This window comes from Bubalus bubalis, chromosome 1 (genome assembly GCF_019923935.1).
Source record: "Bubalus bubalis isolate 160015118507 breed Murrah chromosome 1, NDDB_SH_1, whole genome shotgun sequence".
NCBI lineage: Eukaryota > Metazoa > Chordata > Mammalia > Artiodactyla > Bovidae > Bubalus > Bubalus bubalis.
Window position 1 is genome coordinate 184768332 of NC_059157.1, and position 15187 is coordinate 184783518.

A 15187-nucleotide genomic window follows, 5' to 3' on the forward strand; every position below is an offset into this window, starting at 1 on the left:
GTAGACCTACCCTGGAGAGAAATTTATGGCAACCTAATTTCCCAGAAGGTGCTGTTTTCAATCAGAAAAGGAAAGCTCTGAGAAGGTTATTTTTCCCTTTTTCTTTTTTTTGCATCTATTGAATCTCAATCTTCAGCTTAAAAATAATCTTTATGCCAAAGTGGCATGTTTTGGGGTGGTGTGTTCCGAATCCCTTCATCTGGAAGGCACAGTGTTTCTCCCATATTCATTGCTTTCCAGGGTCTTACTCTCAGTGTAAGATTCACATCTTTGCCCTGAGTTCCATGACTGGATTAGAATGGAATGGAGACCAGCCAGAAACTCAGAAAGAACCGTAAGAGAGTAGACAATTTGGTATGATGTTGCTTCATGATTTGGGGGGATGACTTTTTTTTAGGAATTATCAATGCTCCGAAAAGCGAAGTTCCTTGATTCGCTTCCAAGGGGCTGGGGTCTGGGACGTCTGTAGAAAATCTCTTAGCAGTTCTCCAGCGAACCCTCCATGGGAAACAGGACTTGACTTTTAAAGCTGGCTCTACTCCAGAGGACTTCACCCTCAGGACTTTGTTTTTTTTCTTTCACAAAAGAACCTGTTCTTGTGGACGTGGAGGAACCTGGCTGGGAGCAGGAACCGGCTTTGCCAGCCCCGGGCCTGTGCCGGAGCCCAGGGAGCAAGGTTGGCTGGCGGCCGGCCGGGTCCGTGTCCATATCTATATCCACAACCATGCGCAGAAAGGGGCTGCTGTCCTCCCACTGGGGCTCTGCTGGATGTGAGAAAGCTCGTGGGCGGGAACCAGGGGTGCAGGCCAGGTGGAAGGGCAGCCGTGGCCCTGAGGTGGGGCGTTGTCCGTCTGACCGGCCCTCGGGCTGGCTGATGATTAACTTAGAGTCTGCTGCTCTGGGCCCGAGGCGGGAGGCCACCTCTGTGCGCTCGGCCTGTGACGTGAGCCACTTCCTGGTAACAGCTGAGCACCGTCCAGATTCTCCAGTGGCCGACAGATTTGTTCCTGCGTTTGTGTGGGGAGAGCTCGGAGGCAGGAAAGAGGGGACCGAGAACCTTCGCTGAAGGCCCGAGGGCCAGATACACCTGCCACAGGTGAGACACCCCGTGGGCCTGGTGTGTGGCCAGTGGACTCCCCGCAGGTACCGGCTTCCTCCGGGGGAGCTGGTGCTTAGCTCCTGGAGGCCCGCTAGCTGGCCTTGGGGGAAAGAGCGATCTGAGGCGTATCTGTTTCCCAAATTCCACAGAGTTAAAATGAAAACACTGGGATGCCCTGTAAGTGTAGGAATTTTAGACTGTTTCTCAATTCTAGCTTCACTGGGAGCTGTTCTTGGGTTGCGGTGAAAGCTGAGACTCCGCTGGAAAATTCCTGGCATGCCTGTTATTCATTGGACAGACTTTAAATGCCGTTTATTCTTCCCCAAGGCTTCCCCAGTGGCTCAGCAGTAAAGAATTCTTCTGCAATGCAGGAGATGCAGGAGACTCAGGTTTGATCCCTTGGTTGGGAAGATCCCCTGGCAGAGGAAATGGCAATCCACCCCATATTCTTGCCTGGAGAATACTACAGACAGAGGAACCTGGCAGGCTACAGTCCATGGGGTTGCAAAGAGTTGGACACGATTGAGCGACTGAGCATACATACATATCTTTCCCCAGTGAGAGGGTTGATGGAAGGGAAATTGCTCTAAATCTCTGGAAGTTCTAAGACTCCCCACATCTGGCTGGCAGAGTCAGCGCCCCTCTGAATATGAGGGCTCCCTGAGCTGAGGTACTGGGTGGAGGAGGCGCCTTGGTGCCTTTGTATGTGCACATAGAGGTTTGCAGAGAGCCCCTTGTGTGCATTTAAATTCTCACTGTCTTCCTTGTTTTGGGGTTTAGAATTTATGTTGATGCCTAAGACAGGATGTCTGCAGCCCCTGAATTTTGTGATATCAGGCTGTTTCCAAGAACCCAGCCATAAGGGTGTGTGTGTGTTATGGGTAAATAAATCAGATGATCAAATTCAACAATTTCCTTCCTGAGATGATGAGCTTGCTGGGTGCAGACGGGTCTGCTCAGTGTTTCTGCCTTGTCTGGGCAGTAAAGAGTGGTTGGTATTTAAATCCTGTCCTGATGCAATTTAATAAGATTTAAGACTTTTAACATTGCAGTTCTTCAACTAAAAGCAGGTAACGCACGTCTTCTGTAATAAAATGAATGAGAAGTGAAATCTCAAACTACTCCACCAAGATATGAACTTGCAAATTACCTGGCAGAGATTTCCTGTAATTAAAGGGACTTGTCTGAGCTCAGTTACAACTTGCAATCAATCTGATCACAGTTCCTCTCTATACACACCCTTTGAATAGGGTCTGCTCACAAATCCACATCCGAGTTCCTATAGCACTTGGGGTGTTCCTATATCCCAGCCCAGGGGCTGCTGCTGAGCTTTTGGGAATGGCCTCGTTCTGTCACACAGAGAATAAGCGAATTGTCATCTGGTCCTAGTTGGCAGCCCAAGTGACCCTGACCATCAGTGACTAGAAATACTTCATGGTGGACCTTAAGCTCTTGCTGCAGTTTCAGTGATGCTGGGTCCACACTTCACATTTATTGCTTTTGGTAAAATGTGTGACTTTTATAACTCGGCAGCTCAATTTCTCCTCCATCCTCTGCTCTGGCCTAGATTCTAGGTGACTTGCCGAGCAACTGACTTGTCCACTTGTGTTCATCGAACCTTGAAAAAATTAGTAAATGATTTATTTGGTGCTTGGTAATTTGGGATCTTGGATCAATCTGGGAAGCCCATGATTTTAGTTTGTGTTCAGCTGCTGGACAGCTTGGTGAAAGTGAAAGTGTTAGTTGTTCAGTCATGTTTGACTCTGGGACCACCAGGGACTGTAGGCCTGCCAGGCTTCTTTGTCCATGGAATTCTCCAGGCAAGACCACTGGAGTGGGTAGCCACGCCCTTCTCCTGGGAAGCTTGGAATCAAAGTATATTTGCAGGGATTTGCTGAGTCTGTTTTCGATGATGGAAGAGGCTGAGGTGGGACACTCCTGCCGCACAGGTACCACGACCCCTTACATGACACAATTGCACACGAGTGGATGTGGTTTCATACACAGGCTGAAGTTTACTTTCCAAAGTCATCAGAAAACAAAGAGGGGGAAATCCCACATTCCTTCTCGTGATCTCGTGAGCAACCAGTGACATGCTACCATGTATAGAGGGGGTCACGGGCCTGGGGGTCCTCAATCTTTCCCACCCCAACTCTGATTCAGCAGCTTGTATGCAGCGCCTTTCGCAGGTGAAGGCGATGCAGTTATTACCTGTGTCTATTTCAGTTCTCGTATTTCTGCTTGTGGGTTGTTGTGGGGCCTGCCTCCTACGTCCTGTAAGAGAAGATAGGACGGAGCCCAGGGTGTGTGGGCCATCTCATCACAGAACCCTGTGCAGGGTCTCTGATGGAACCCGTTGCCCCCCAGTTTGGGGGGATGGGTTGTATCCCCCAAGTGGAGGTTTGAAATTTGTGTGGATGCCAAAGCCAGAGTGAAAACTCCTGGCAGGTCAGGTCACTGTGCTAAGGATGGGTGAAATAAAGAGCCCCTTCCCTGGGGCTGAGGAGCAGGTGTTTCTAGAGACAATTCAGAATACATTCAGTGGACGACTAAAATGCTCCAAGCAGTGCTGATGACAGTCTTGGACAGGCCTGTCCCAGGGAGAAGGAAAGAATAAAACTAAAAATGAGGGGACAGGGAGTGAGCAAGAGGGTTATCACAGAAAAAAGGATGGGCCGAGATATGTGCATGACAAGACGGCCCTGTGCTGCAAGGGGCCAGCAAGGCCTCACCTGGTCTACGCTGACCGCTCCCCTTCCACTCACCTTCACTCTCTGCCCAGGCCCCAGAGTCTCTCTGTAGTTCTGCAAACGAACACAGAGGCACAGTCTCACCCCAGGGCCTTTGCACCTGCTGTTCAGCCTGGGAGGCCCTTCTGCACTTACCCACCTGCCTGTCACCTCACCACCTTCCCTACTCATAGGACACCTTCTTGGGAGCCTTTCTCCTATCTCTCCTTTGAAACATCAGCCAGCACATCCCACACACCCCCTCACACACACTCCTCTCCACTGTTTGTCTTCATACCTCTTACCACCTTCTAATAAGCTTATGATCTAGGTCTTCATTTTGCTGTTTTTCTTCTGATAATGTAAACTTGTGGGTAGGATTGTTTTTTCTCAGTGATTAGAGCATCCATTCCCATCCATATAATGGAAGGGAATAAAAGTAAACCCACACTCAGACCTCTCAGTCAGTGATTCTGTGGTCATTGTAGAGCATAGTAGGTGTTTCTATGATTTATGCATGGGCTTGGGAGCAAGATCACTTAATACAGTGATTCTCAGACATGAGTATGTACCAGAATTGGTCCCATGCTTAACTTTGGGCAGAATTCTTCCTGCTCACCCCCTAGACCTAATCCAGTAGGTCCAGGGTAGGCCTGAGAATCTGCTTTTCTAAGAAGTTCCTTGGTGGCTCAGCAGTAAAGAACCCGCCTGCAATGCAGGAGACTCCCTGCGAGGCAGGAGATGTGGGTTTGATCCCTGGGCCAGGAAGATCCCCTGGAGAAGGAAATGGCAACCCACTCCAGTATTCTTGCCTGGAGAATCCCACGGACAGGGGAGCATGGTGGGTTACAGCCCATGGGGCAAAGTTTCGGACATGACTGAGTAACTAAACCACCACCACCAGGTAATCAAACCACCGACAAGTTCCCAGATGAGGCTGGTGCCACTGCTGATCAGGCTGAGAAGTGCTGATTCATCTCTCCAGGGACACATGCACACTGGGAGGGTCCCCATGGGTCTCTACAAGGGGACCAACTGTGACCTGCCTACTTTGCTTTCCCAGGTGAGCAGGAACATGTGAGATGGAGGGAGCTGCCGAGAGAGGCGTCCTGGCCGTGCTGGTGGTCCTGGCCGTGCTGGCAGGTAGGGACCACGGAGCTTGGTGGGATGTTCTGGGGTATCCTTCTGGAGTGGGCAGAAGGCACCTGGAGTGGGCCACTGGGGAGCGTGGCTGCCCAAAGATTCTTTGTTGAGCTCTTTGCACTGGGTCCCCTTCCTCCCTCCACTTTCTCCTGCCTGTGCCTGCGTGTGCTCAGTTGTGCCCGAGTCTTTGTGACCCCAGGGACTGTAGCCCGCCAGGCTGCTCTGTCCATGGAAGTCTCCAGGCAAGAATACTGGAGGGGGTTGCCATTCCCTCCTCCAGGGCATCTTCCTGACCCAAGCACTGAACCCGGTCTCCTGCATCGCAGGCAGATTCTTTACCACTCAGTGGGGTCCATTACCTGCCATGCCAGCCCTACTCCAGAAAGGTCCTTCATGTGCCTGTGAGCCCACAAGTCCTCCACTGCGGGGTCCTCGCCTTGGGAGACTTGCTGTGGTCCCTTCCCAAAGTCCATGCTCTTGTTAGAGCATTCCATTCTCCTGCCTGAACTTTCTCCTCTGATTCTACCTGGTCTTCAAGGAAGACCTGACTCAGCCATCACCTCCTCTCTGAAGCCTTCCTGACCTTGCACTTTTCAGGACAATCATCCTAGTTCCCATTAATGACAGAGTAAGGGGCCCATTGCCTGTGAGACCTTCTGGTCCTCCCAACAGCTCCTTCTCAGTCTGGAACTTTCCCAGGGTGTCATTCAGAATGGACTCCAGGTGTCCCAGGCCAGGGTCTCCCAGTCAGATTCTGCATTGCAGTAGATGGAGAGTGCAGACCCTGGGGTGCTTAAAGTAACCAGTTTATACTCCAGCTTTTTTTGACTATGTCTTGTGCTGATTTCATTGCTTCTGGTGTGTTTTTCTTGTTTTCCTAGCTAGTTCTAAACTCCTCAGGGTATTCTTACTGCAGTGATCTTAAGGTGCTGTATTGAAGAATATAGAAAATTGTGCAAGTCGTAAAGGTACAGCTTGATGAAATTTTACAAACTGAGCACTTTTGTGTATCAACAAGGAGCCCAAGAACGTTTCACAAATGTTTCTTTTAGCCTCTCCCCCACCCCTTCCCTAGAGAGACTGTTATTCTGACTTCTAGCTGTGTAGATATTTTGCTTGCTTTGTACCAAACACACCTATGGGTTTCCCTGGTGTCTCAGGCTGTAAAGAATCTGCCTGAAATACGGGAGACCCAGGTTCTATCCCTGGGTTGGGAAGACCCCCCTGGAGGAGGATATGGCTACCCAATCCAGTATTCTTGCCTGGGGAATCCCATGGACAGAGGCACGTGGGGGGCTTCAGTCCATGAGGTTGCAAAGAATCAGACATGACTGGGTGACTAATGCTTTGACTTTGATATACACCTATAAACTCTGTTTCAGAGGGCTAGATAATGTTGTTGTTGTGTTTTAAACTCTGTCCATGACAGCAGTGAAAACATAACTAAAACAGAAATAAAATAGTACAGGGACGATCAGAGTGTGTGAGGTGCAGTCAGGACTATTTCATAAATGTTGGTTTCGGGTGTGTTTACACATTAAGACAAGGGAAGCTGGCTCTGGGGTGTTAACATGTATTTGGGGACAGAGATGTTTGGACGGCCTCTGTCTTGTGTAGGGTATTAGGCATTTTTTAGGTGCTTGATGTGCATTTGCCTGTAGGCTGGAAAGAAGACATTTTCTCTGTTTGTGCAGAACTTAGGGACTCATGGGGTGCAGAGCTTAAGGATTCATGGGATTAGCAAACCAGGCTCCACCATATTTCCGGGATATGGCTCCCACATGACTTTCTCAGTCACAGTGGCAAAAACCTCTTCCAATGGCTTAGTGGGAAATTGTTAAATTCCATATCTACAATTCTTCTGAGCCATTTACCCTGGTGGCTCAGACGGTAAAGCGTCTGTCTACAATGCGGGAGACCTGGGTTCGATCCCTGGGTTGAGGAGATCCCCTGGAGGAGGAAATGGCAATCCACTCCAGTACTATTGCCTGGAAAATCCCATGGACAGAGGAGCCTAGTAGGCTACAGTCCATGGAGTCTCAAAGAGTCGGACACGACTGAGCAACTTCACTCACTCACTCACTGTTTTGAAGGCAGGATTGGATTGGGTTGAAGCTTGGGTGTGGCTATTCCAAGAGGGGAGAAGTTGTTGTTGTTCAGTCGCTAAGTCGTGTCTGTTTGCGATCCCATGAACTACAGATCCCATGAACTACAGCATGCCAAGCTCCTCTGTCCTCCACTGTCTCCCAGAGTTTAATTTATTCATGTCCATTGAGTCAGTGATGCTATCTAACCGTCTCATCCTCTGTAGACCCCTTCTCCTCTTGCCTTCAGTCTTTCCCAGTATCAGGGTCTTTTCCAATGAGTTGGCTCTTCACATCAGGTGGCCAAAATATTGGAGCTTCAGCTTCAGCGTCAACCCTTCCAGTGAGGATTATGGGTAAATTCTAGAGCCCCATGGTGGGTGGGGATCCATTGCAAAATTCTGACCCCCTAGGCGGCTTGAAAAGTTTTGGGTAGAGACTCCTTCTTTTTTAGACTTAGCTTTGAGTAGCTAAGGGCAGCCTCCATGTGTACCCAGAGGGCTCCTGCCAGCCCTCTCCTCTCCACCTTACACCCAGCGTGGCGGATTATACAGAACTTGATCATCCTGTTTCTTCACTTGGTGAATGAATATTCACTTGGGGCTCTTATGTGCCATTTAGTTGCAGGCACAGGGATGTGCAAAATCGGGCAGAGTCCCTGCTAACCAAGAGCTTAGACATCAACTGATAGAAAAATCAATACGAAATCACCACCCTGGCAAGTGCTTCACTGATTCAAAATCCTGTTCTGGATAATTTGACTTGTGTAAAGTGGTCTGGGAAGGCTTCCTGAGGGGGAGACTACTTGGCTGGGAGCAGAGGTGTAAATGAGACTGGCTCTTCAGGCAATCTCTGCCTGTGCAAAGGGAGCCAGAAACAGCTGGTAAGTTTGATAGATGAAAGATGGTCTGGTGGTCAGAGGGTGGAGTTGGGGACAAATGAAATGGATGTGAAACTAAGCAGGGTTTTAAGATATGATAATGTTAAGGATGATCTGGTCTATATTCTAAAGGGTGGAAATATTTTAAACAAAGTCTGGGGTGGGGGTAGGGAAGGGTACCTGATCATATTGGCGTGTTGAGATCTGTCTGGCTGCCACGTGGAGAGCAGTCTCGGGTGACGGTGGCGACAGTGATGCTGGCACCCCCTGCTGTGGGCAGCAGGATGCGGCGGGCAGCAGGATGCGGCGGGCCGCTCAGATCCACCTCCAGACCCTTCCTCACTCCTCAGTCTCCTTCTGATGGCCCAACCCTCCTTATGGTTTGCTTTTTTTTGAAAGTCTTTCTGACGTGGACTGTGTTTAAGGTCTTTATTGAATTTGTTACAGCATTGCCTCTGTTTTGGTTTTTTGGCTGCAAGGGATGTGGGATCCTAGGGGCTTCCCTGCTCAGGTGGTAAAGAATCTACTATAATGCAGGAGACGGGAGTTCGATCCCCATGTGGGGAAGATCCCCTGGAGAAGGGAATGGTAACCCACTCTAGTATTCTTGCCTGGAGAACCCTATGGACAGAGGATCCTGGTGGGCTACAGTCCATGGGGTTGCAAAGGGTCGGACACGACTGAGCGACTAACACTTTCTTTCATGTGGGGTCTTAGCTCTCCAACGAGGGATCAAACCCATACTCCCTGCACCGGAGGGCAAAGTTCAACCACTGGAACAGTAGGCAAGTCCCCCGCCTTGATATGCTTTGACTTCCATTTTCACCTTTGGAGCTGCCTCACCAGGGCCCTTCCCTTCCACCCCCTCCACTTTATTTACCCGGCTCCATTCTGCTTTTTTTCCTCTTTATTTATTTATCATTATTATTATTTTTTATTTGGCTATGTCTTGGTTGTGTCATGTGGGATCAAGTTGACCAGGGATTGAACCTGAGCCCCTTGCATTGGGTGGACTCCTGCACTGGGTGGACCCCTGCACTGGGTGGACTAAGTCTTAACCACTGGACTGCCAGGGAAATCCCTCCCTTCTGCTTTTAATTGCCTGCTTTTCTATTCATTTCCAATGTTAAGTAACAGATGGGAGCAGGTTAGGGGTCTACAGGTACAGGAGGGAAGCTGGAGAAGAGGTGAGTGGAAGACTAGAGGGGTCAGTTTGGGCAGACCCGCTGTCCCCCCATGCATGGGAGACACCAGCTGCTACCCTAAGGGGCTGAGAAGAAATCACTGTAGAATGGTACTCATGTTCAGATCTATCCGTGGAGGACTGGAAGGGGCTGGCAGCTGGCCATGTGTTCCTGTGTGAGTGATTTTAGTTTTGCAGATGTTAGTGTGGTGGCAGTTCAAGCATGGGTTGGAAAAGAGTTTCCAGACACAGGGAATTTCAGAAGGGAGCGAGTTTTAACAACAAAGAGCAGAGATAATGTGGGTACTGCGAGTACAGTGAGGTGACCTCCTGACAGACCAGGGAGAGTCAACAGTTTTGTGGGTTAGCAGCCAATTTTTATAGCCTCAAGACAAAGAAAATTCCTGCTGGAAGGTTGGTGTTAGGTGAGTAGTAGGGTACAATAGGTGAGCACTGGGTGGGTACTTTTGCCTAACGTGGGGTTAGGGAGCTGGTTAGTGATGATCAAGGGGGTTTTGGGCAATGGTTACAAAGGGGTTCAATCAGTTTTGGAGGTGACCTTGGTTCTGGCTCCACTTCTGTGGCCTTGGGGCAGGACTCCACAGTTAGGACACAATGAGTTGGAAGGGGAACTTCTCAATCCTGAGGGGCAGCCAGTCGTTTACATGGAGATGCTTGGTGGAGCGGGATTTGCAAAGCGGGAGGAGAGAAAGGGTCGGGGTGGGGGCAGGGCAGGAGCCCTGGATTTGGAGTTGAAGGCTGTAGATGTGACAAGCCTCAAACAAGTGGGTCAACTCCGGCAGGGGAGGACTCGGTGTTGGGTGACCCCCAGAGGTGGTCACTTCAGCGAGCGAGGTGGGTGGGGACACTGAAGGTTCATTCCCATGGCTCTGCCTGTGGTTTGGTCCTTTGCTGTACAAACCGAAAGAGCAAAGGGGAAGGTGAGGTTTTGCATCGAAATGGGGACTGTTTGATGACAGTTTTCTCATGTTTGTCATGTGTGGGGCAGGTTACACAAACCACAGCTGATAGGATGCAGGTGAGGGAGCAATGAGAATTCAGGGCCTCACGTCACCTAAAATAGAGCTTCTGAGTCACAGGGCAGAGCTGGGGGGAGTCAGTTTGTGGTGGTAGCAAAGATCACTGGCAATGATGTCAGAGGGGTATAGTGATTAGGGTTCGGTGCCACCTGTTTAGCTTAAAGGCCAAGTTCAAATGGGAAGTCTCCGTTTGGCCCAGGTCCCTCCCTTGCTCTTGCTTCCCTACACAGTAAGGTCTGGACCCTCATGCATTCTTATTCCCACCTGCAGTCCACAGGGAATTTAAAGACTGTTTTGGAGTGTGCAGGGTTTTGGAGTGAATAACCTCCCTGGTGCCGGGCAGTGATGGGACCAGGGTTTCAGACACTTTGCTTAATTCTGTTGGAGTGGCCTGGACTGAGATGCTGGCAGGGCAAGCCTGGGTCTCACCCCCTGCCCTCCCACACCCAGCCCCGCAGGCTGTCTTCCAATCTGCTCGCACGGACCCGAGTCTGAATGGGGAAGGATGGTGTTATCGTAGTGTGGAGGATGACTGCGTGTCTAGTCTTTCTTTCCTCGCAGTGTAGATTTGGCCCTTTCTTTTCTTTTGTGCTTCTTCCTAAGATGAGATTCAGGGCTCAGGGAAAGATCCAAGTTGGCACAGCGGCTGTGGCTTCCCTGGGGAATAATCTCTGACTTTTCTTCCTCAGGCTTTCCCCGCCCCTCCCCCCCTTAAAAAAAAAAAAAAATCCCATATCGGAGGGATTCTCGGATCAGAGAAATGTGCCCACAGTTAAGGGAGAAGACCCACTCTGAGTGGTTATTTGGGATCTTACTTTTTCTCTTTTTATCACGCCCAGAGGTAAAACAAAGAATAGTGATCATGTTTATCCCCATCTGGGATTAGTTTAGTTAATTTTGACCTTCTCTTATTTCTGCCTCTTTGAAGCCTGGGGGCCCCCTCCTTGACTCTACCTCGCAGGCATCTGGGTCCCTGTCTCCTATCCTCTCCAATGGACCTGGCCCTGTGGTGGGCACATCCCCTGCAGTGCATTCTGGGTACTTCAGTGAGTGATGGGCAGGGAGGTTCCTCCCCAGAAATCTTTCATACAGTAATTTGATTCCTTTAGAATCTTCCTTACACCTTGACCTTGTAAGATTGGAAGTGGGGGGCACCTACAGTTCCAGAAGGTGATAGGAACACGTAGTCTTTACTGATGGTGGCAGGCGTGGCTGAGAAGAAACCAAGGGTGTGGGCTGCAAGGGCTCTGTTTGCCATAAACTCTGAGATCAGAGAGGAAAGAGTGGGAAGAGGGAAACTTCAGAGTGCGAAGAACTGAGTTTATGTCCCAGCAACATCACTGTGCTCACAAGTCCTGAGATGTTGCTGGTCTTCATTTCTTCACTATTAAAACATAAGAGGGGTGCTTTCTTGGTGGTCCAGTGGTTGAGAGTCTGCCTCCTAATGAGGGGGATATGGGTTCAATCCCTGGTCCAGGAAGATCCCATGTGCCTTGGAGCAACTAAGCCTGAGAGCTGCATCTACTGAGTCCAAATGCTGCAACTACCAAAGCCCACGTGCCTAGAGCCTGTACTCTGCAACAAGAGAAGCCACCGCAACAAGAAGCAAATGCACCGCAGTGAAGAGCAGTCCCTGCTTGCAGCAGTGAAGACCAGTGCATCCAAAAAACAAAGGAAAACAAACAAACACACACTAGAGGCAGAAGATGAGGAATCGAGAAGACTCTTGGTTGCTATGCAAGTTCTACTTTGAATTATTACTACATACATGGGAAGTCTAGGAAAACTCTGGCCACCACTTTGCTTTTTCCTGGTGATAAGAAAATCAACTAAATGACTGAAAGATTCTTGAGTTCTTCAGGAGCAGAACACACTCCGTGTTGAGTGATTCTGCCTGAGTACCTGTGAGCTAGAGTGGTCTTGGTCCCCTCCCTGGGGAAGGCCAGTTAGAAGTTGTCATTTCAGTTAAAACCAGTGTCAATATGCATTTGGTGAGGGAAAAGTACAATGCTGTGAAAAGTGTGAAGGAAATAATTTTACTTTCCTCTATGATTTTCTTGGTTTTCTTGCAAGTCACATAATAGTGACTGCTTCCTGAATGCTTGAGTGTCATCGTAAGGGCTTTGCATGGATTGTCTTATTTGGTTCTTAAAACTAATTGCTGCGGTGCTGTAAATCAATCTTGGGTCTGCTCGCCCAGCACATAGCCAAACCAGACTGCTGACACCAGGTTGTGGTGAAGGAAAATACAGCATTTATCGCAGGTGCTGAACGAGGCAAACAGGCAGCTAATGCTCAAAAGACCCAAACTCCCTGATGGCTAAAAGGCAGTGTGAAGAGCGGAGGTCACAAAGTACATGAGCAGCTCATGGACATTCTTCTGATTGGTAAGAAAACAGGGTGGTATTTCAGAAATCAATTTTATCAGCCTTTTGGTTCCAACTGGTCTGTGGTCTCTGTGCTTGTGGGCAGCAAGCAGCTAACTTCTTTCACCTGGTGGGGGTTTTGGAATCTGCAGAACAACTCAAGAATTTGGCTCAGAACATTATCTAGAAGACTCTTGAGAGTTCCTTGGACTGCGAGGAGATTAAACCAGTCAATCCTAAAGGAAATCAACCCTGAATATTCATTGGAAGGACGGTTGTTGAAGCTGAAGTTACAATGCTCTGGCTACCTGACGTGAAGAGCTGACTCATTGGAAAAGACCCTGATGCTGGGAAAGATTAAGGACAGGAGGAGAAGGGGGCAACAGAGGATGAGATGGTTGGATGGCATCACCCACTCAGTGGACATGAATTTGAGCACACTCTAGAAGATAGTGAAGGACAGGGAAGCCTGGCGTGTTGCAGTCCATGGGGTGGCAAAGAGTCAGACACGACTTGTTGACTGAACAACAACAGATGATCAATAGCCTTGGAGGAGGAGCTAAGGGTCCTTGACTTTGTTTTATGGCTAAACTACTAATATTTTGTCTTGTTTGACTGTTTTCATGTGCGTGTGTTTTCACTTCTCTGATTAAATCTGTTCTTTTGGATTTGGGCAAGGCCTAGGAGGCTAAAGCTTTTCTTCAAACAAGGAGGAGGAGGAGGTGAGGGAGGGGAGGACCCGTACCTGGGGAGACCCTGCAGCACCCTTCTGGGTTTTGGTACCAGTGACCCCCCTGGTTTACAGTGAGAGGAGTGGTCAAGGAGAAGTGTGATAACCTGCCCAGAGGGCCAGGACTCGCTCTGAAGTCCAGTCTTATGCTCTGGAACTACATGCTCACCTGTGGAAGTTTTAAACCTGACACTAGATGCTGTGAGACTCTATGAGGCTGTGAATGCCTCCCTCGAGTGTTCTCACTGAGGGATCCCGCTCTCCACCATCCTTCTATGTATTTTCCCTCTCTGTGTCTTCCCCATGGGTCTCTTCTCATCTTTGGAAAGATGACAGGTCTGTCCTAAGGGTGCTGGGGGAGTGTGGTGGACCATGATCATGGCAAGCTAGGATCTCCACTCTGTGCAAAGAGACACTTCCTTCCACTCCCCACTTTGAGCCTTGAAATCTCCTCAGAGGTGGAAATCATCTGTCTTCCCCATTTCAATGGGAGGAAAATTCCCACTTCATAGTGAGGCTGAAGAACTTAACTGAAGTAACAGAACTGGCCTAGTGGTGGCTCTCTGGACAGGCTGGGGTCAGATACTTGAGGGAACGTTCCCTCTGGAGGAGGGGCATTTCTTCCCCCATGCCCAGTCTTGCTGGGATTTCCATGGACTGTGGAGTTAGGGGCGAGGGGGTGTGGAAAGGAGGGCATGGGCATGGCTTCCTGTCCACTGGCAGCTCCTGGTTTACCGGGAGCCCTGGTGTTGGGACTAGCAGGACATGGAGTCTGAGCCATTGGATGGTCCTGACTGGTACACAGAAGGGCTACAGTGTACAGCTGACCTCTGTAGAGTCATCCCCTCACTGCCTGCAAACCTGGTTGTCTTTCAGCTTGTGGATCCAGCAGTGAAATCATAGAGGGCCCCAAGAATGTCACGGCCCTGAAGGGCTCGGAGGCTCGCTTCAACTGCACCATCTCCCAGGGCTGGAAGCTTGTCATGTGGGCTCTGAGAGGCACAGTGGTGCTGAGCATGACACCTAGTGAGACCATCATCACCAGTGACCGCTTCACCTCGGCGAGCTACCAAGAGGGCGGGAACTTCATCTCTGAGATGATAATTCATGACGTGCAACTCAGCGATGCCGGGCAAGTCAAATGCAGCCTCCAGAACAGCAACCGGGATGGAGCTGCCTTCCTTTCTGTTCAAGGTGTGTATGCAGGCAACTCTGCTGAGGAGTACTTGCAGTCCTCTGGGTAAAACATCAGGTTGCAAAGAAACTTCTGAAGCTCATGTCATGTGGGAACATCTAGGGTCAGCCTTCTGTTGGTACCATGCTTGGAATTATTCTGAACTGATGGATATTTTGCTATTTATTTATCACCTCCCCCTCTCTCCCCCTTCTTCCCTGCCTTCCTTCTTTCCTGTGTGGACTTGCCTTTGGCTGATATTATGCTTCTAATTTCTCTGAACTGACTAGTGTTTGTTGTTTTCTCATGTGTTTATTTCTCTCCTCCCTTCCTCACTGTCTTTCTACTTTATTTCTTCCTGCTTCTCTTCCCCTCCCCTTCCATCTTTCCATTCCTTTATTTTCCATTTTCTCTTATTAAGGCTATGAAAGAGGATTTTTTTTTTTTTTAAATCACTTTCCCATCTGACCAATTTCAGTTCGAACAGCTTTTCTGGAAGTGTATCCTGGAATTCTAAGGCCAGTTGTGGTCGTTTGTCTTTGACTTAGAGAGAGAGTTGACAATCATTGCCCTTTTCCTAGTTTTTCATATCCTGGCTCTGTTTCTTTACCTGACATCATGTATCAACTTTGAATCATGCTTTAACTTTTTCCTCTTTCTGGCTGAATTTTCCTAATCTCTTTCCTGCCCCTAGTGAGTCTTACAATCAAAGGTGCGTATTCACTCAACCCTACTATGTCTCTTAGAGAAAATAAAACA

The 15187-nt window shown here is 49.2% G+C and overlaps 1 protein-coding gene across 5 annotated transcripts in view; it reads left to right on the forward strand.

Moving 5' to 3' along the window:
• Window positions 1-962: 962 nt before the first annotated feature.
• IGSF5 (immunoglobulin superfamily member 5) overlaps window positions 963-15187 on the forward strand; it is a 53703-nt gene continuing 39478 nt past the window's right edge. For all 5 annotated transcript variants that reach the window (XM_006076936.4, XM_006076937.4, XM_044947269.2 and 2 more), the window contains exons 1-3: window positions 963-1096; window positions 4892-4971; window positions 14131-14448. In XM_006076936.4, the coding sequence (XP_006076998.2) occupies window positions 4911-4971; window positions 14131-14448 (379 nt within the window). In that variant the 5' untranslated portion in view covers window positions 963-1096; window positions 4892-4910. The remainder of the gene's footprint in view (window positions 1097-4891; window positions 4972-14130; window positions 14449-15187) is intronic.